This window comes from Leopardus geoffroyi, chromosome D3 (assembly GCF_018350155.1).
Source record: "Leopardus geoffroyi isolate Oge1 chromosome D3, O.geoffroyi_Oge1_pat1.0, whole genome shotgun sequence".
NCBI classification, from domain to species: Eukaryota; Metazoa; Chordata; class Mammalia; order Carnivora; family Felidae; genus Leopardus; species Leopardus geoffroyi.
Window position 1 is genome coordinate 63,595,685 of NC_059339.1, and position 21,518 is coordinate 63,617,202.

At 38.8% G+C, this 21,518-nt stretch overlaps 1 protein-coding gene across 1 annotated transcript in view; it reads right to left on the minus strand.

Moving 5' to 3' along the window:
• RIT2 (Ras like without CAAX 2) overlaps window positions 1-15,981 on the minus strand; it is a 381,117-nt gene extending 365,136 nt beyond the window's left edge. Inside the window, exon 1 of the mRNA XM_045456780.1 lies at window positions 15,555-15,981. Within this exon, the coding sequence (XP_045312736.1) occupies window positions 15,555-15,657 (103 nt within the window). The 5' untranslated portion in view covers window positions 15,658-15,981. The remainder of the gene's footprint in view (window positions 1-15,554) is intronic.
• Between the last annotated feature and the right edge of the window lie 5,537 nt (window positions 15,982-21,518).

Sequence of the window (21,518 nt, forward strand, 5' to 3'; positions counted from 1 at the left end):
CTCCCCCGTTCATGCTCTGTCTCTCTCTGTCTCAAAAATAAATAAACGTTAAAAAAATAATTAAAAAAAAAAAACATTCAAAAAACCTTTAAAAAAAATGCTCTTCTGAGAATAAGGGGAAAGGGAAGTCGTCTCAGCATTGGACAAAATGCAGAAAACCTAGTCTTCAGACTGAATAAGACTGAATAACATTCTTGGAAAGACATAATAATAATAGTGACAAAGCAACAGCAATAACAGCAGTTGCTAGCACTTCTGTAGAAGTGCCAGGTACTGTTCTAAGCACTTTATTCTCATAAATTCATTGCAAGAGCAGTGTGTCATCATCCTTATTTGACTGTGAAGGAAGCTGAGATACAGACATGCTGAGCAATATCCCCAAGATCACACCAAGACTAAGTGAATGAACCAGCATTTGAATGTTGGAAACAGGATCTCAAAACTGTGCTCTTTAAGCACACTGTACAGAACAAACCCAGCCTTGGATGAGTGAACCATCACATGGGTGTTTAGGATGAAATAGAGAAGGTGAAAAAGCAAGAATAGAAGATAACATCTGGGCTCTGCACATGGGAGAAACCTCCATGCTATTGGCAAAGACTGATGAGAAAGGATCAAATAAGGACAGCAGGGGATGGAGATTTCTGATTTTTGCCTCTGTCTAAATCACATAAGGCACATTTATGTGGAAAAGATAAGCAGGAAAGTGAACACCAACAGTATCAGCTTTAAAGCTTTGGTGATGGCAATTTTCCCTGTCTCTCTTTACCATTATGCCAGTTTTTGTGAAGGTGGATAAAAGGTAATTCATTGTTGTGTTTCTAAGTACTGAGAGGAATGTCTGGAAAGCAAGAGTTCAGTACTTAGAAGCCACATATTAAATGCATGAATAGTTTGGTTCAAAATATCCTTAATGGAGATTTCCAAGATTACTCTGATCTACACATAAGTTTTCTCTTTCCTCTAGAATGGGTAAATATAAATTTGTACATTTATCTTATACCTATTAATGTTTCCCTTTCTTCCTCACATCAAGTATGAGCCATTTTATTAATATAAAGAAAAATTTCAAATATTTATCAAACACCTACTGTAAGTATGGTACTGCTTTATTTGGATTTAATCTTCATTTCACAACTGCAGTATAAGCTCTGTTTGAAAAAGTCTCAAACCCAACTGGATTATAAGCATTTAGCAATTATAAAATGGGTCTATGTTGTGTCTCTTTACAATGTTAAGAGCTATGTATGTTCTCTTTAGCTACATAAGATTAAGAGGATAAGTTTCTGGGTTTTTTAGTGCCAAGAACTTTATATATACAATCCTATTTCAGTCAATGGCAAAACTATCCTTCTAATTGCTTGGGCCAACAACTCTTTCCTATCTTGTAAATCCTTTGCTTTCTTTTTTGGCATTTCTTTCAAAACCTACCCAGAATCTTATTACTTCTCATCTTCACTGCTACTACCTTGAATCTTACAACGCACTGGCAAGCGTGGTGTTATTATTCATGCTCTAGAGATAAAGAAATGGAAGCTTCTCAAGTTTAGGTAGTTTTATTTCGTTTATGCACTGGAAACTTGAGAGAACAAAGACATTCTAGTTGGGGAAAGCCAACAATAACCAATAGCATAATAAACAATTAAGTCAGAAAATAATACGTTGGTATATTAAGAAAAAATGTGGACCCAAGGAAAGGATATTATAAGAAAGCATTAGAAGTCGGCAAGATTTTCAATAAAATAAGTTAGTTTGAAATTGCTATTAGCTATTTAACTGGAGATGTCAAGTAGAGAGAGTTGAATACCTAACCGGAGTTCAGGAAGGAAGTCTGCAATGGAGATATAATGTTTTAGAACTTCACAAACTTTTTTTGTGTGGAATTTAGTTTACTTTAAGAATGTGCATGAGAGAAAATTTTACAATTCTCTGGTTGATCACAAAGAGAACACTCCTGCTACCACCACCTATTCGGAAACAAACATTTCCTGAACTCGAGTCCCCAACTCCCTCCCTCAATAGGTGGCTAACATCCGAATTTTATAGTGTTAAAATAAACCCATATTTTATTTATATCCTTCCTTTGTGATATATATATATATATATATATATATATGTATATACACACACTTTTAATTTGAGACATACATACATATACATACTTTAATTATTATTCCTAATTTAATATTAGGAATAATACTACTATAAACACTCTGGCTATGCCTCTTGGCCCACACATGTGTAAGTTTCTGTTGGGTATTTATAGCTAGGAATAGAATTGCTAGATCATACAGTCAACTTATGCATTTCTTCAGCTTAATACATAGGGCCAAATCATTTTCCACAGTGGTTGTACTAATTTATACTGCTATTACATCCTCGTCTCCATTTGGTATTGTTGTCTGTCACTTTGGTCATTTTAATGATGTCTCCTTCTGGTTGTAATCTACATATAAGTCAAATTTCATTTCATCTAAAGATACAAAGATACATAAATACAGCCATGGGGCTGGATGAAATATTCTAAGAAATTAAAGATGAGGTAAGTTTCAAGGAATAAACCCTGGATCCTCAACATGAAGAGATCAGGAAGAAGAAGAAAAAAGAGCCAGCAAAGTCACTCACCTTATAAGTAGCAGAACTGAATTTCAATGCAAGTCTATTCATCTTCAAAGTCCAGACTGTTTCAGACATGCTGGGCTGTCTCAGAATTATACCCAGGAAAATGCAAATAAGTTCAGAGAGGCAGATAACTGGTGTGCTTGTCACAGCAGAGTATTCTCTGTAAAAATGTTTTCCATTTGCTTTTGTGTGATGAATGAAGTAAGTGGGAGACACATTGTCAAAGGACAGAAAAATATGAAAGGTGTTTGTGGCGTGGGCCTAAAGAAATTATGAAAGCTGATATTAAATTGTTTAAGCTCTTTCATTGTAACCAAGCACATAGAGTGGAGTGAGTAGGTAAACAAAAGGAAGAAAAAGCTCCTAATACTAGCACAGAAAATTTTATTATTTTAATAGTGGCAACCATTTTACCTATGAAGTGGATCTTGCCTTTTTGATTTTAGAGCTTCCTAAAATCAGAAGGAAAGTGTGCTACCTTGATTATAATCTGGTCCTGTGATTGTCTGCTATTCTCAGGGGTTCCTCTTTTCCCTTCATTTTAGAATAGACATTGGCAAAATTAAATCATGACCCAGGATGGTTTTCACCCTCACAAGGAAAATTATGTGGAAACTTGTGGTTGCTTTAGAATTCAGAGTTACAATCACAATCTAACTCAGTTTTTCTCAGGATTAATCAAGAAATAATTTTTCATAGAGATGTTCGTAAGCATTTTGAACTAAAAAAAATGCAGGAGTAAGCAAAAGTTCTACAGGCTATTTACTAAGGTTTTTCCAGAACATTTCATAAAATGATTTTCTTCCATCCCCCCTTCCTCCTGGTGTCCAGGGGAAAATGGTTTGGTAAATAAAATGAGTTATTATCAGTGTCTCAGCTGTCAGATATCCCAGTCTCTCAGCTTTCGAGGAATGTGTACCATTCTGATTCTACAGTATCTGCCTGGCACATAATCCCTTCTTACAACATGGCATGTGCATCTTACTTATTCTTGCCTATCTGCCAAATTTTGATCCACAACCTTACTTTGACCTCTTAATGTTATGGAGCATCCCGTACATCGAGTGGAATTATTCATCTTCAAATCCATTGCCACCAAAAAGTATTCATGCTAGTCTGAGCCTAGGTTCCTCCCAAGCCATAGCCTCCCCCACACTCACATACCTGCTATACTTCTACTGGTTCCAATTTCTTTCTCTTAGATTCATGGGTCTTTGTACTACAGAATTTTAGAATATTGCTTAGTTTTATTTCACTACATAAGTGTGGTGTCTTATTCCCTGTCCTTTCTCAAAGATGAGAGGGGGGAATTGAATTTATAAATATTTTTTGAGAATTTACTACCATGCATTTCATGGGAGAGAAAAGACAATATAAAATCTATTTCCTATCCTGCAGGAATTTGCATTCAAGATGGGAAGTATAAAAAGGCTGCAAGTTACATAAAAATGAACGATTTAAATAACATTTTAAGACCACAAACCAGATACTAGAAGAATCTGTATAATTGTGAACAGTTGTGAAATGAACAGTCAGAAAGAATTTTAAGTGTAAGAGGACAAATGTTAGACTAGAGTAGACCGGGAAGATATTAAGGAGAAGAAAATACTTGTGCAGAATCTGGAAGGAAATACAAAACTGGATAAATTGAGAGAAAGGAAAAGAGAACTCATGTTGGGATAATTATGTGAATACTATAGGCAAGAAGCCTCAAGGATTTGAAGGACTAAAAGTAGACTAATTTGTCTAGAAGACAGATCATTCTGGTAGTCTCATGGATCTTTTTAGATCAGGGCATAGCTCACACAGAGGGAGGGGGAAAGACAGAGACAGAGAGACTGAGACAGAAATGAGAGATACAGTGCAACAAATCATATCATACCAGGGCCAACATAAAATAACATTTCTGCAGCACCCTGGCCTTTGTAACCTCAGTTCTGGATCTGAGTACCTGGCTTATACTTCATCTGATTCCATTAGCACAGTATTCTTGACTCCATTTCAACCCATCACTGACCCCTCCTGGCTTCTAACATTTGCTTCTATTCTGTGGTTCCCAAATTTCTGCCCTATCCAGATTGGTTCCTCTGTGCCATCCAGTACAACTCTCCCTATGTATCCAGCCTTGGGGATGCCTCCTTGATGATTGTTGATGGATAGTCCCACATGGTCTCAGACATCAGGAATCCTGTGGGCTTTGGATGTCAGCCTGTTGGCAATAGGCAAGCCACAGATGACATCTGAGAAGGAGAAGAAAGAAGCAAAACAGAATCTCAGACAGTTGTCCTGATGGTGATATGGGGAGCAAAAGCAATGGGATGTGGTGGGTTAAAAAATGATGGGAGGAGACCAATTAGTTAAAGTACAATTCAATTTCAAATAACAGATGTGCCCCTTGCGCTTCTAAATAAAGAGTCTGATTTTTTCCATTTAAAAAAATCTATATGTGTAGCTTATTATTAGCTGTTCCTGCAACCATTAAATAGGACTCTCCATTTCAATGTAGCAATGCTGCTAGTATGGAGAACAAAGGGAACATATTATTATTCAAAATTTATTAAAACAACACATGTATCAGAAAAATTCATTTCAGTCCAAATTTAGGCACAGGCATGCTCTTTTATAAACAGTAGCCCTTACAAGCAGACCCTTTTTAGTTATTGTAGCAGGCAGGCAATTGTCCTCAAATCCTCAAATCCTTTCCCTACAAGGCAATGGTGTGTGTGTGTGTGTGTGTGTGTGTGTGTGTGTGTGTGTGTGTGTGATGGGTCAATTAGGATGAATAAAGGGATTGTTTACTAGGGTAACTAGCAAACCACCATTATTATTGTCACTGAAATTACTACTCAAGAGACTAAAGCTGAATCTAATCAATATAAGGACATAGAGAGCAAGAGCGGGCAGAGAGCAAGTGGATATACAATGACACATTTACAATATTCAACCCAAATTGCATTTTCCTGTAACACATTGAAAGATCTTCCATCACTCTCCCCCGCCCTACTGAGATAAACTGCCTTAGGTGGAGGTGTGGAGATAGGAAGGAGGGAAGGAAGAGAAGGTGAAAGGGAGGAAGGGAGGGAGGACAGCAAGTAACAAGTTTAATAAGAATGGAATTTCTTGGGCACTATACTTCACATTTTTATTTAACATTTTATTTTTTAAAGCATTTTTAAAATGTTTTTTTATTTTTGAGAGAGAGAGAGAGAGAGAGAGAGCAGGGGAGGGACAGAGAGAGAGGGAGATGCAGAATCTAAAGCAGGCTCCAGGCTCTGAGCTGTCAGCACAGAGCCTGACGTGAGGCTTGAACTCACAATCTGTGAGATCATGACCTGAGCCGAAGTTGGACACTTAACTGACTGAGCCACCCAGGCACCCCTATTTAATATTTTCTAATATCATCTATGTAGCAACTCTTTGAGGTAATTATAAATAACACCATTTTTTTTAGAATGGGGAAAATGGAGAGTCAAAGGGCTTGCTTGGTCCATGCAAGGTCAGATGCTATTAAAGACAAATAGTTTAAAAAATTGTCCATTCATGTTATATGCGCTATTCAGCACTTACGACGTGCCAGGTTTTGTTATAAATACCCAAGCATGAGTCATTGCAGTCAGTAAAGTTAATATCCCTATCTAGAGATGAGAAAACATAAAATCTGGGTTTCTGCATGCTTAAACCTGAAGTTCACATTGTTCTGTTCTGATTTCTCTGCTGAGGCCTCAGACTGCAGATGGAGGGCAGATCAAGAGCATGGATGGCGAGTGGTCTAGTGTACAATGTTTCAGAGCTTGGATCTGGCAGAGGCTGACTCCTGCAGGCCCCCTCCTCCAGTCCCTCCACGAGCCTCACTTTTGTCTTCTGTCAGCTAAGGATAATCACCACAGCTACACGGCAGTGTTTTGTGAGGATTCCATGAATTAATGTACAGAAAGCACTTACAACAGAGTTGGGCCCATTGAAGACTCAGAAATACGGGCTCTTATCTTCCCTGGGCCAAGAAGTTGAAAGACAGAGCAATAGTTTGGACAGAACAGAAATCATCCCTCCTTGTGGGTACACAGAGGCTTAAGCATGGGCATATGCTGACATGTTTGTTTCTAATTTTATTTATTTATTTATTTATTTATTTATTTATTTATTTATTTATTTATTTATTTTAGAGACGGAGAGAGAGAGCGTATGAGCCGGATAGAGGGGCGGAGGGACACACACACACACAGAGAGAGAGAGAGAGAGAGAGAGAGAGAGGGGGAGAGAATCTTAAGCAGGCTCTACACTCAGCACATGGGGCTCGATCCCATGACCCTAGGATCATGACCTGAGCTGAAATCAAGAGTCAGATGCTCAACCGACTGATCCACCCAGGCACCCCTGTTTCTCATTTTAAAGCATGTTAAGAGAAACTTTGGAGTGATAAATCATCTAAGGTTTCCTTATCTATTCAATACATAACTACTCAAACACCCAAACAATGCCTCCCTGTACAAGCAATCTTCTGAACAAAGACCTCCCCCTACCACATAACTTACCTAATGAGTTAAAAATCCTCATCTGGTGTCTTATTGTGAGACCACCAATTTTCTATACAGTCTTATTCCAGTTCAAGTAAAACTTTTTTTCCTGGGATTCTAAACCTTGTGCATCCTCTGATTCCCTTCTCAATACTACATCTTCAGCTTCCTCCCACATCCTCCCGCATACTCCATGCTTCACGCACACTCCAGGGAGAATCTGGCACAGACTACTATCTCTCCGGGACACTTGGCCGTGGCAGGATGCTCAGGGACCTGCGAGTGTGGAGGCTCGAGCAGGTCACGTTCCAATGCCGATGTGATGGTGTTGGCAGAGCAGGGTCATGGCAGGCGGAAAGGGCAGGAGGGATTACCTGGCACAGTTGTCAGTAGGGACACTTAGCTGGTGCCTGCTGATGAACCAGAAGAGCAGATGGCACTGCTCGGTGATGGTTGTGAGAGGGCTGACATTTATGAACAAAACCCAAGTGACTGAGTTGAGAACATTGCTGGGCCTTGTAAATAACAGCCAAATTCAGTGATAAGAGAGTTTCAGACATTCTTATAAGCAATGCAGAGGACTGCCCTCCATCAGTGTACATACATTCATGTTGCCATTGCAGCGCAAAGACACACACACACACACACACACACACACACCAGTCACCATCAGCAGCCCAAACTTCAGTTAAGAGAAGCAGATTTTATGCTGGTTTACAAAAGGCAGCATGATTCAATGGAAAAGTCCATCATCCAAGACGCCAAGAGGTCATGAGGCTTCTGGTTCCAGCGCTGTAGCTGAGCAAGTGAGCCACCTATGGGAAGTTCTAACTTCCTGACACACAAAGTACACTGTTTTCAAAATACCACTAGTACATCTCTCCCTTTGCACCTCCCCCGTTGCACTACAGTTCACCTCTTTCACCCCACTAGACAGGGTGGGGGTTGTAATTCCTGCTAATAGTTCAAGGCCTTTCGCAGGTGTAGGCACACAGACACACACCGATGTACACAGATACACACACACACATGCACACACACACGTGCAAGACTCACACAGACATGCACACATGCAAGACACACATAGACACACACAGATATACACACATGCACACAGACACATACAGATATACATACATGCCAGACACAGATACACAGACACACAAATACACACACATGCACACACACAGAGACAAAGATATGCAAGCACGTAAGACACACATGCAGATACACACACTTGCACACATGCACACACAGATGTACACAGATATACCGACATACACAGATATGCACACACAGACACACACAGATACATATACATGTGCACAGACATGCACATACACACACACACCATCTATTCTTATTAAATAAATGAACAAAGAAGGTTATTTCCCATTTGTGACTTGGAGTTACTTTCAATTACTCTTGTAATATACATGTATAGAGAAAACATTCTCCCTAAGACAGATCAGCACCTAAGAGATTACAAAAATCCACCTGATACATCAATTACTCATTTACTTCCTTAATTAACATGATCCCAGCTTTTAATAGTTTCTTATTACTGAGTTACTTGATTTTGTCCAGGCCCCTGAATAGACCAGGATGTGAAATATCATCAGCGCCTACATCTTGTTGGTCAGAACTTCCCATGCCTCCCCCGACTGTACCTAACAAGGGCAGTCTTTGTTGTTTCTGTAGAAAATTAAAATTTGCCACATACTTTGGTATATATGATTTTGTCTGTCTGAAATATAACTGTGAAGATTCAGTTGAAATCAGGACTCACATTCACTGCATCATCTCCTCAAGAAATAAAACAAAAACTCTCAGGGTGGGAAAATGAAAATAAGTACTTAACTGATATATGTATGTGTGGGTGCCTTGGGCTCATCATTTCATATCTCTGTGTTTCTGGGCACATTACTTTTTCTGTGAGCCTCAGTTTTCTCATGTATAAAGTGCACACACTAACATCTACTTCACAAAATCAAGGTGAGGAGCGAATGGGGTCGGATGAATGCAATAGGTCATTGGCCCCTGGGGCTCCAAAGTGAATGTGTAAATGTAAGAAGCCCAGCAGCATATGGATAGCCAGGGGTCAATACAAGTTCATTCATCTCCAGGTCCTTTTTCTGATAAAGACAAAGGAAGGTACTAAGTCTCTTTTATCAGTTTAAAATCTATAGAGTGCATATAATCTTGCAAATATTGTTCGTCAACACCTTTTACCTAGATTACACTTTCAATCATTATTTGAGCAAGTAGATGCCAATTTACTTTTCTACTAGCCTTACTTGGACCTCTTGGCCAATGCTTGCTGACAGGATTACAGTGACTGATGATGTGCAGTATAATTAGGGTGGTGACAATGAAGGGTGAGAACGGAGGCCCTCTGAGTCTTGAAATCCTTTCATTTTTCCCTTGTTTATTTTTCTTTGCCTTTGCATTCCAGAGGGTTCAAATAACACGTGGTCATGATGTGACAATTATTCAGCTTTGTCAGATCCAAAGTTCTGCTAATGAGGTAAAACACAGAGCCTTAGGGACATGGGTGATGCACTTGGTTGTTTGCCTTGATTTAATTCATCAGATAAAGGCTCAATTTTCTACCTGCTTATACCAATTCATTGCGGTTGAAGGAATTGGTTTTGTGCTGCTTTCTGTTTACCTCAGAAAATATTGTTACTGCTTTCATTTGATAAAATCCTGCTTCACAAAACTCAATGTGTAAAAGAGACAAATTGCAGAAGAACGTGGGGCAGAGTATGATTGCCTATTTTATAAATGAGTTTCCTCTTTACAAAAAATTCACAATAGATGCATTCTAATAAATTCTGAGTTCCCTAATACTTTTTATGTTTTCACCTTATTTGCTTTGTTTGGTTTTACTTTTCACAGTTCTCTAAGAGAGTTTTAAAGCATAACTCGGGGAGATTTTTCCAAATGCTCCCATAGACACCAAGTTATCAAGACCCCTCCATGAAAAGTGATAGTCTTCACATTGCTTTTTTTCTTTGTATGCCCTGTTCCCGTTAAATTATCTTCCTCTCCATACCCCATGCTGTCTGTACTTTTCCTTCTCAACTTCAAGAAATCTTGCTCATCACTTAACACTCAATTCAAGTATCCTCTCTGCTGAGATTCCTTCTTAGCCTTTGCATGCAGATTTAGCCACCGCTTACCCTGAGCTCCCACAGTTCTTACATCACAGGCCTGATATAAACTTATCACTTTGTGGTATGCAACATATTTCCCCCCATGAGATAGTGAGTTCCTGGAGTCCAGGGGTCATGTCTGCAATAGCAGAGAGGGATATCACCCTGTCTCTTCCCAGTCACTTGCAAAATATTTCATACGAATTTCACCCTTGACAAAATTTCACACAAAATTTTACCAAGGTAATTCCAAAATGTATCCTGGGGAGTAAAGAAGACCATGTAGACCTCATCTGATGTTCGGATACATTCTCTACTTTTCTCACAAAATCTGATAGAAAACAATTTTGAGTTAGAAACATGAGTTACTTTCCTATTTCTTTTTTTTTAATTTTTCTTTTAAATTTATTTATTTTGAGAGAGAGAACAAGCAGGAAAGGGCAGAGAGACAGAATCCCAAGCAGGCTCCGGCTGTCAGAGTGGAGCCCGATGAGGGGCTTGAATTCAGGAATTGCGAGATCATGACCTGAGCCGAAATCAAGAGTCAGACACTTAACTGACTAAGCCCCCTATTTCTTACTTACTTCTGTGTACTCTTGGACAAATCAGTACCTCTTTGCCTCAGATGCCTCATCTGACCTCAAGGAATAAATGACCCACTCCCCTCAAATTATTTTACCCTCAATTCAGATCATAAAACAGAATAGGAAAAGAATGTATCTTGGAAAGTAAGATCACATTATATTGGATGAGATTTGCTGAATAATTTGAGTCTGAACTGGAAGAACCAGATGCGGATGCAGAGGAAGAAAGCAGATACTTGCCATGCTCTGTCATGGAGGAAAAGCCTTTGTATTACAAAACTACAGAGACAGGGAAAGGAAAATGTTTAAAACAGCTACGAGGATTGTTTAGACTCCACTAACTCTTAAGCCATAGCTGTGAGATTTTATTATTTTCTGTTTTGAGGGAGGGGAAGGGATGGTAGGCAGGGGAACAAAGAGCGATGGAGACTAGAATGTGCCTAATTTATACCAAATTAATTGCATAATAGGTCCAATTTTTATTTATAATACCCTGTATAAAAACTTGGTTATGGAGTAAAAGCAGCTTCGTGGGGGTCAGGAGAACTGTGTTCCAGATGTGACTCTGCCACAACTGTAGCATGAATTTGGCATGTTCTTTCAACTCCTGGGGACTTGATTTCCCATATATTTTTTAATGTTTTTATTTATTTTTTTTTTTTTTTTGAGAGAGAGAGAGACAGAGCATGAGAGGGGGAGGGGCAGAGATAGATGGAGACACAGGATCCAAAGCAGGCTCCAAGCTCCAAGCTGTCAGCAGAGCCCGATGCAGGGCTTGAACTCACAAACCATGAGATCATGACCTGAGCTGAATTCAGACACTTAACGGACTGAGCCACACAGGCACCCCAATTCCTCATCTTTCAAATAGGGTGAGGACTATTTCTTGTTTATCCTGTTTACTCAGTACTTATAGGGCTCTTAGCTACTATTAGGTATTTCTTTTAATTATGTGTATATAAATATGATATAAATGTTTTTATTTATAAATAATATAAATGTTATGTATGTTTACTTATATTCATTTAAAGATTAAAAATATATAGATGTGTACATGAAAGTGTTAGTCTAGATGGTAGAAATCTCTTTTATGTTTTAAAAAACTGTTTTTTTTTAATTTTTTAATGTTTATTTATTATTGACAGAGAGAGAGACAGAGCATGAGTGGGGGAGGGGCAGAGAGAGAGGGAGACACATAATCTGAAACAGGCTCCAGGCTCTGAGCTGTCAGCACAGAGCCCGATGTGGGGCTGGAACTTACAGACAGTGAGATCATGACCCGAGCCGAAGCTGGACGCTCAACCAACTGAGCCACCCAGGTGCCCCTTAAAAAACTTTTTGATGTTTATTTATTTTTGAGAGAGATAAAGAAAGAGTGTGAGTGGGGAAGAGGCAGAGAGAGAAGGAGACAGACTCCAAAGCAGGCTCCAGGCTCTGAACCGTGAGCATAGAGCCTGATGTGGGGCTTGAACCCACGAACCAAGAGATCATGATCTGAGCCAAAGTAGGCTGCTTAACTCACTGAGCCACCCAGGCACCCAGAAATATTTTTTAGCTATAACATTTAAATAGAGAATGCCTTACCAACAGGCCTATTTTCTTCTTGACTGTAAGTGTTAAAACTCTTTGCAATTCCCTCTGTGGCATTAAATATAATATAGAAGAGTCAGTTAAAACTTCACAGACTTCTATTATTACCTCAATGACCAAGCACAAGTGGTCACTCTGGGCTTCAGTTTTTCCATTTGCAAAATGGTGACAGCTAATTAGATTGTGGTTAAGACTGGATATAAGCATGAAAACCATATACCCATATCTGCCACACAAATGTTTACTTCATTTTTGTTTCCTCTCTGTAGGAACTAGCACAGGGCCCATGCATACTATGTGCTCAAAAACGTGTTGATTGGTGGTTGGAGATTTATCACAGTACATTTATTTACCCATGCATTTTAAATCTTGTGGGAATTCCTGTTTTAGTAAAGTTATAAGCCCCCCCCCGCCCCCCAAATTCCCTACTCACTAAAGGATATCTTAGTAAAATAGGGACAGGGAGAAAAAGCTAATTTCACAGTAAGCATAGACAATCTCCAAGATTCTGTTCATTTAAAAATTATGGTTCCTGTAAATTGAATTTCTCATTCATGTACAAGGCTGACTTGGAATGAGTCAGAATTAGAGACAGATGATAGCTTGATACATCTTCTTTAGTTTCTTCAGAACACAGACTTCTTGAAATCCCTTCATACAATCTCCCTTAATTGGTTTGTACAATTCTTTAACATAAACCACTGAAACTGTGGGGAGAAAAGTAAATTTGGCCTCTGTTGACCCAGATACTCAGCAATACAAAAAGTGGCTTTTTTATTAAAAAAATATTTTAGTTCATTTGAAAGCAAATATTTTAACCTTCAAAAGAAGGTTCATAGTGAGAATCAGTGCTTGAACATTTATCAACTGTTAACACCAATGAATCATAGGGGCAAAACCCAAGAGCAAGATGTGATTCCATCACTCTGATTCCCAACATTTAGCCATAAGGACAGACTTTTTTGGACGTGGAACTGTACTAGGAATTCTATTCTCTCTAAAGTAACAGCTAAGTACACTATTAATAAAATCAGTACAATGGAACTATTTGCTCTCTTTTATCCTTGACCATCTCAGAGGTGACCTGGCTACTCCTGTCTTAATCATACTGAATAAGTTTCGCTCAACTATTTAATGTAAACACTGAAGGTGAGAGCAACCCAGCATTTTGTTACATCAAAAATTTCTGCCAACATTTTGTTATGTCAAAAATGCCTGGTTATTAGAAAGGTGACAATTAGTCACTACAAATAATATATGGGGAGGGTCGAAACAGTAGACTAATATCACCTCCAGGATAAGTACATTGCTGAAGGATGCCACTGTCTTACACCTCCTGTCTCCAAGGTCCATTTCCATGGAATATGACTAAAAACTAGTCACTCTATTCCCACATCCCCCAAGCTCCTGGTGAAACAGGAAAACAACAAGCCAGCAAACAAAGGTAATACACGGGCACATTATGGGACTGTTGCAGCATCTCTGACCTCACACACCCCTGGTGGCATTTCTGTTCATTTGGCTCCCGCCTTTTTCTTAGATCTGTTTCTCTCCTGTTTTATTCTCAAATTGTTCTGCCTCATTGTATCTAACTGACTATATTCTTTAAAAAGATAGCTTTATTTTGTATGGACTATTTTCTCTTTATCTTCCTCCTTCCCCTCCTTCCCTAATCCTCACCTATCTTGACTCTTCCCCTTTCAAATCATCACATTAAAGAAGAAGAAAAGCTTGTAGAAAATTCCTCACTCCTACACAGTTGCGAAGTGTTACACTTCACATTTCCTAACTACATGAGATGATTTATTTTTTCTCACTTGGACAAGCATTTAACAATTGGCCAAGTCCAGATCCACCTATTCTTTTCTTTTTATAATACCTTGTGGTATTTTTTTTAGGAGGGTGTTGGGGGTATTCAACTTTATGTCTCTTCCCAATTTTCCAACCTCCTTACCTTTGCTGTCTGCTAGAATCTCACTCCCTATTCTCTTTCCTTTACTGATCAACTTTCTCACCACTTGTGGACTCACTACCAAAGTTATCAGCCTTTTGGTGGGGGGTTATGCCAAGAGTGTTGCCTCAACTTGGAATCTTTTTGTCAAGCATAAAACTGTTGAGGTGTTTTTTGTTGTTGTTACTTTTTGTCAACGTTAACTCGTAATATTTCTTTTGTCTTCTGGCATCCCCACAGATGTATCCCCCCATGGGGATCTTTTTGTATTTATAGAAAAAAAGTTATATTTGCCTTTTTATTTTCTATTGATAACCATAGCCCCAAGATATTCTTTCACCATTTGATCAGCCTCAAACACTACTATTTTTTGTTTTAATTTGTTCTATTTGGCCTTTTGAGCCCCTCAAGAAACCCAACCACTGACAACTTTTTTTTTAATGTAGCATAACAAATGTACCAGTGTTTACTTCCATTAGCATCCCATATCCTTTTATGTTTGTAGCTTTCTCTTCTAAATCTGTTTAACCACAAAATATGATTTGATCACCCTGCTCAAGTCCCACAAAGAATACCATCTTTCAACCTCTGTCACTTTTTTCCAGACATTCAAAGACCACACCATGCTAGATCAGATCAGAGATAAAGAAAGAGGACAGGAAGCTCCTAATCAAAGAAATAAACACAACCATCAGCACTGATAATCCTGCCTGTGTGTCTGCCTTTGCATATGTGTGTTTCATTGCATATTCATAGCACCTTTTTCTTTATGGGAGTATTTTTGAGAACAGGAGAATATTTTCCCATACTAGGACTATATCATAAATATGTTATTAATTATTTTTTTAAAAGGACATAGAAATTACGATCAAATATCACCTAGCAGAAATCAAAGCAACAAAAAAGATCTTAAGTTCTACACATTATCACTGGCTGTCGTTCCATTCTCCCGACTCATCTACATCTTTTTAACAGTCCTTATTACTTTTAAACATCCTGCCAGATACTTGGTGTTTACCTGCCACAGCTAGCTAGCCCCCGACGGCAGTATTATTATCATTATCATCATTATTGACTCTATAGAGTTGCCTCTCCAGAGCTCCCTCCTTCCCCAGCATTTGGTATTAAAACTTACCGCTTTTACCAACTCCCCCAGCTCCCAGCATTACCACCTTGTACTCTCTGGACCCGCCTGATGCGCGGCTGGGGGAGCAGCTGGCTTCGCTTTCTACCTCCATCTTACCCGAGAGAGGGGAGGAGAAAAAAGAAAGAAAAAGTCGCCCGTGTCAGGTGCTCGCTCAGATATTAAGCAACTCTAAAACTGTGTCAAAAGAAAGGTTTAGTAGGAGGTAAGAACCATCAGCGCCGGGCTGGCTGCTGGTCCTGTGCTGGAGCGGGTCTCATAGCAACCACGTCAATTGCTTCCAATAAAAATCTGGCTTTTATATCCCCCCTCCTTCCGATCCTTCACTCTCCCGTCTCCCGCGATCTCTCTCATTCTCTGTCTCTGTCTGTTTGGGTTTTTTCCCCCCTTTCCTTCCTCTGCTTCTTTCTTCCTTCCCCTTCCTCACTCTCTCCTTTCCCTCTCCTGCCCCCTGCTTGGTGGCAGTTGTTAGAAGCACACATTTGGCTACTTTCCAGCCTGGGCTGCTAGAATAGAGTGAATCTGAGACTTGGAGGATGCTACGTCTCACAGGCTGACTTCTGTAGCTACAGCGTCAAAGACATTATTTTCTTTTAATCAGAGTCAGTTAATGAAGGAAGATGTCTGTTGCTTATCCCCTTGCTTTTATCACCATCTTCTTGCAGTTTTCATTCTGGGGAAAAGAGATGTTACCAATTTAGAAGGGGGAAAACAAACAAACAAACAAACAAACAAAACAAACAAAACAAAACATAACTCAGGGCTCTTAAGGTCCGGTCTTTAGTGTTGTCGAAATAATAGCTGGCTAGCACGAATCATTTCAGCTGCTTGACAGCTGCAGTTCTCACATAAGGAGGTATTTGAATTAGGTCATTGTCATGTCTGGACATAGATCATCCTTGTTTACACTAGTTTATTAAGAATAATCTAAAACACAACAATTCTGTCAAGCAGGAAAGAGATTCTTAACATTTTTGATGACAATTATGGCAGTATTAAAGATCCTAGAAGACTTTTTTTCAGATGTCCAAACTCCTATCTCTTATTTGAATTCTTTCAAATTCTGCTTTCCTCTGCTTTGTCTCTTTTTCTTTGGAAACCTTCTAAATTCTGGAGGTCTTAGGATGCTTTCAAGAATCCCTAGTGGTCATAGTTAGAGCCCATTCTTCAAACAAGTGATGATGATGTTCTGCCTGTTTATTGTTGACTTTCTGATTCTGAAATTGGATCATGATTAGATGCAGTGAAATATTTGGTGTACACAGGCTTGTCTAGGAAAGGAACTATTTTTAATCAGTTCCCTATGACTTTATAGTGTGTGACCACGCATTGGGCACAGAGGAGATGTTCAATGTATTTTTGTTGATAAATGGGGAGGTAGTACATAGTTACAGCCAAGACCATAGGCTCTGAAGACTCATTGCTTGTGTTCAGATCTGGACTCGGCCACTTACTAGCTGGGTGACCTTGAGTAAATGACTTCACTTCTCTGTGCCTCAGTTTATTCATCTACAAAATGGTTTATTAAATCCCTACTCTATTAACTCATTAAGTGAGTTTAATGTTTATGCAATATTTCAAACAGTGTCTACAAAATTATAAGCACTATTTAACTATATGATATGATGATGATGATGATGATGATGATGATGATTTTGAGTTAATGGTGCTCCCAGCCCACTGTTTACACACACTCACCCAAAGAGAAAATCGTCTCTTCAAGTGTTTATTCCATCTGCATGCCTTCTTTACTAAAATATCTGTTCAAAATTTATGTCAAATGGACAGATATATCAAGATATTTGTTTCCTTATTACTGAGTTTTAATAGTTCTTTATATATTCTATATAAGCCTTTTATCAGATATATGTTCTGAAAATATTTTCCTCCATTCTATGGCTCTTCTGTAGTATCCTTCAAAGAGCAGGAGTTTTAAATTTTGATGGAGTCTAATTTGTGTTTTCCCTCTGAGCTTCAAAAGTGAATCTGCCTCCTGGATGCTCCCATCAGACACCCTGAATATATCACTCTAATCCTCAATAACAAGATCAGCATTGTTCTCTGTCTTTGCAGGGAGCACTGTCACCTGCTAAGTCCTAGCTGTAGTTTAGCCTCTCTCATATCTGACCTCCATGACTGAAGAGTCCTCCAACCTGTCCTCTCTGAGTATGTTCTCTCTGCCCTCCCCCCTTCCACACTGCTGAATTCATCCTGTATACTATGTCAGGGAAATCTACCTAAATGTCGACCTGACCAACCCTATTGTACACATATTCATGAGTCAAATGCCTAAATAATGGATCCAATAGCTTAGAGTGGCACATAGGGACACAAAGCATTTATTCCATTCTTGTGTCCTCACACTCCATAGAACAGAGTCAGGCAGAGTGGGCTACTTGCCTCTCTTCCAACAAAACAGTCATTTCCATAATTGGATCTAATAAAAAACGGTAGCTTTAGTATAATTACCCTTTAATTGATTCATTGAAACTTTATTCCTCCATGAAAAGAGGTATGTAAACAGTAGCATTTAGCTTCAAGGTCTTTCTGGGTTTTGTTTCTACTTCTGGTACAAAATTCTTATGACCTTGAACAAATCACTTGACCCTCTGGCTATCTGTTCCACCATCTGTTACTCTGTTTTCCATGTCAGCCACTCTGATTTGGTGGTAAAACATAGGGACTGTCATGCCAGCTGTGTCCTTGGTGTTCTCTTTTACAATTACTTTAATATTGGTTAAGAGAAAAGGATACATGAAAATGTTCCTTAACAGTAAATGGATGGGTGACTTGTCAAATACCAATGGGCATTGTGAGAGGGAAATTTAGTGCATTAGTTTCTCCTCAGTGTCTACGCATCTGTCCATATTCCTCAAATGGAAGTCAGCAAGATATTTCCCTATTTACATGGGAGATGATAAACATGAGGTACAGGGGGACTTCCCTAGTTATAAAACTCTCTTTGTCTACCTCTTCTTTGAAATTCAAAGGTACTCCACTCTGGTGCCTTCTCTTGAGTTACTAAGGGCCACAATACCTCCTGATTGATGTTTGAATTTTGGAGCATCCTAATGCTACTGATTTTCAGTTTTAGTTAGTGAACTTTTGTGAATCTGCGTGCCTGGTTCCTTGTCTGGTGCACCCAAAAGTCTAAGGGCATGTATGTGGGTATGTGTGTACATGGCAGAGATGAGGGGGAAGAGGGAAGAAGAGAGAAAGAAAGGGGAAGACACAGGGGAGGGATGAAGAAAGAGAAAGGTATTTTCCAAGTGTATAAATGGTAATTGAAATGTAATAATTAAGCAACTAAAGTCAGTACATGGCAGATTACTTTGCTATATAAAATTATTCAATGGAAAATTATTAAATGATTAAAGTCTGTATTTGCTTCCTGTAACCCACCCTGACACTTGCCATCCTTTTAGAATGTCACATGATTCCCACTGAGTGTTCATGTCCTTTAGATGAAGACCCAGGTGTTGCATGTTGTTTCAGAGCCACTTGATTCCCTGAGTAAGATCAAAGTACATGCCACCTCCTTTCTGTCACTGGCTGCTCACCTTTCAAGTCCTTAGAGGACAAGCAATTCCTTCTGAAGGATTGCATTAACCTACTTACATGGATATCTTTCTAAAGTCCTTTAGGGACATCTAAGGCATCCAGTCACTGTGGACGACATCCTACTTTATTCTAGGGGGAAGTGAGGCACATTCAGAGTTCCTTTCTTACTTATCTAGTCACTTAAAAGCAGAGCTCCTGACGCCATTGTCAGCAAAGCCACTCTTCCCTTTGTTAGAGTATTTATGATATTTATTACAATGATTTATTTACATTCTATTTCACTTTACTTACAAGCGGTGACCCTGCCACCATATTCATCTTTATCTCTCCAGAGTTTAGCACAGTGCCTGGTGTGTACTACCTGACAAGACATTTTTATTAAATGAAGGAATTAATTGTGCCAACTGGGTGACTGTCTATTGCTCCATTAATTAAATTAACTTTCCAAAGTGTATTATTTACCATTTGTATCCTAATGAAAAAAGAAGTCATGGACGGAAGAAATAGCAACTTAGTTGATAACCTCTGGGTAAATTCAGGTTTGGCAGGCACATTCTCACTGTGAAATATAAGACTATTGGAAACCAGAAGATAGCACAACTGCTCAGGACAAACAAACAAACAAACAAACAAAGCTGGCAACATCAAGTGGAAAACAGCTAATTTTGCAGATGGAAGGCAGAGTTCCATCCACACAGCATAGACCTTTGTATCACATTGACCTCCTCATAATCATAGTCAGTAAAATTCACCTTAGGTGTTAATAAGTCTTGGGGAATAATTCAACACATTTCCTAAAGGGTTATTAAGGTTAAAATATCTGAAAACAGGGCTCTTATATGTGATTTAAATAACCTACATTCTTTCATTTATTCAATCATGGATTCATTCTTTAAATATGGATTAATTTGCTTCTTCTCAAAATCATTCATTCAACTGCATTAGGGTTGTTAGAAAAAATAAGGAAAATCACAATGTAGTCCATGAGTCCAAAGTGTTTATACCCTCATGTAGGAGAGACACCTGCATACCAGTTTCTGGAATAAGTCGGAATGTGGCAGGTAATTGAATAAATAAATGAACAGAGTCTGATAGGAACATGGGGGAAGGAGAGAATGATTCAAATAAAAAAAAAACCAAGGTGTGGTGTCAAGGAAGGGGGAGTAACTTGGACTAGATTTAAAACAGGACTTAAAATGGAAGAAATAACAAAAACAGAGGTGGCCAAAGATTAGAGAGAACAGTGGTGACTTGCATATTAATGCCATCTGGTTGATACGGAAGAACATAAGAACATGATACAACAGCTGGATGGTAGGTGAATTACTGCAAGCTTTAAATTATAGCAGAGCTTGAATTTCTTCTCTTTCTTTCTTTTTTAAACTTTACCTTTTAAAAATTTTTTTTCAATGTTTATTTTTGAGAGAGCCAGAGTGTGAGTAGGGAAGGGGCAGAGAGAGAGAGGGAGACACAGAATCTGAAACAGGCTCCATGCTCTGAGCTGTCAGCACAGAGCCCGAGCAGAGCTTGAACTTGGAAATTGCAAGATCATGACCTAGGCTGAAGTCTGACGCTTAACTGACTGAGCCACCCAGGAGCCTCTAACCTTTATCTTTAAAAAAAGCATGGTGCCAACTTTGAACAGTAAAAACACAAGCTTCTGATTAGAGGAAAATCAAGTTCTTGCTCAAGTTACTTTTTTCATTAAGCTCTTGTGGCTTTGTCAAATCCCTGAGATTTGAAACTAAGCTAAATTTCTCTAGGGGCGCCTGGGTGGCTCAGTCGGTTGTGTCCGACTTCAGCTCAGGTCATGATCTCCTGGTTCACAAGTTCAAGCCCCACATCGGGCTCTGTGCTGACAGCTTGGAGCCTGCTTCCAATTCTGTGTCTCCCTCTCTCTCTGACCCTCCCCCCATTCATGATCTGTCTCTCTCTGTCTCAAAAATAAATAAATGTTAAAAAAATTTTAATTTCTCTGTATTTATTATTATTGTAGACACTCATTTCACTAGGCATCCCACAATTTGTTAAATTGTAATCTACGTGAAAAGGCAGTCCCTTATTTTTTTCTTTATATTTCCCATGGTTCTGGGCCAAGGGCTGACATATCAAAAAGGATCAATAAAAACATGTTAAGGCTTTTTTGGCCACTATACTTCATAGTAAAATCTGATATCGTTACTACAGATTACAATTTTTACTATTCAATCATCAGAATTGACTTTCACCTTGTAAAAGCAAAAAATTAGGGTTCAGTCTATTTAAACATATGGACAAGATAATGGAGTGAGTATTTATACCATAGAAAAATATAAAATTTTGTATACTAATAAATTTCCAAGAAATATTCAAATTTTATACCTGCATTTTATTGACTAGAGACTTCAGTTGTCT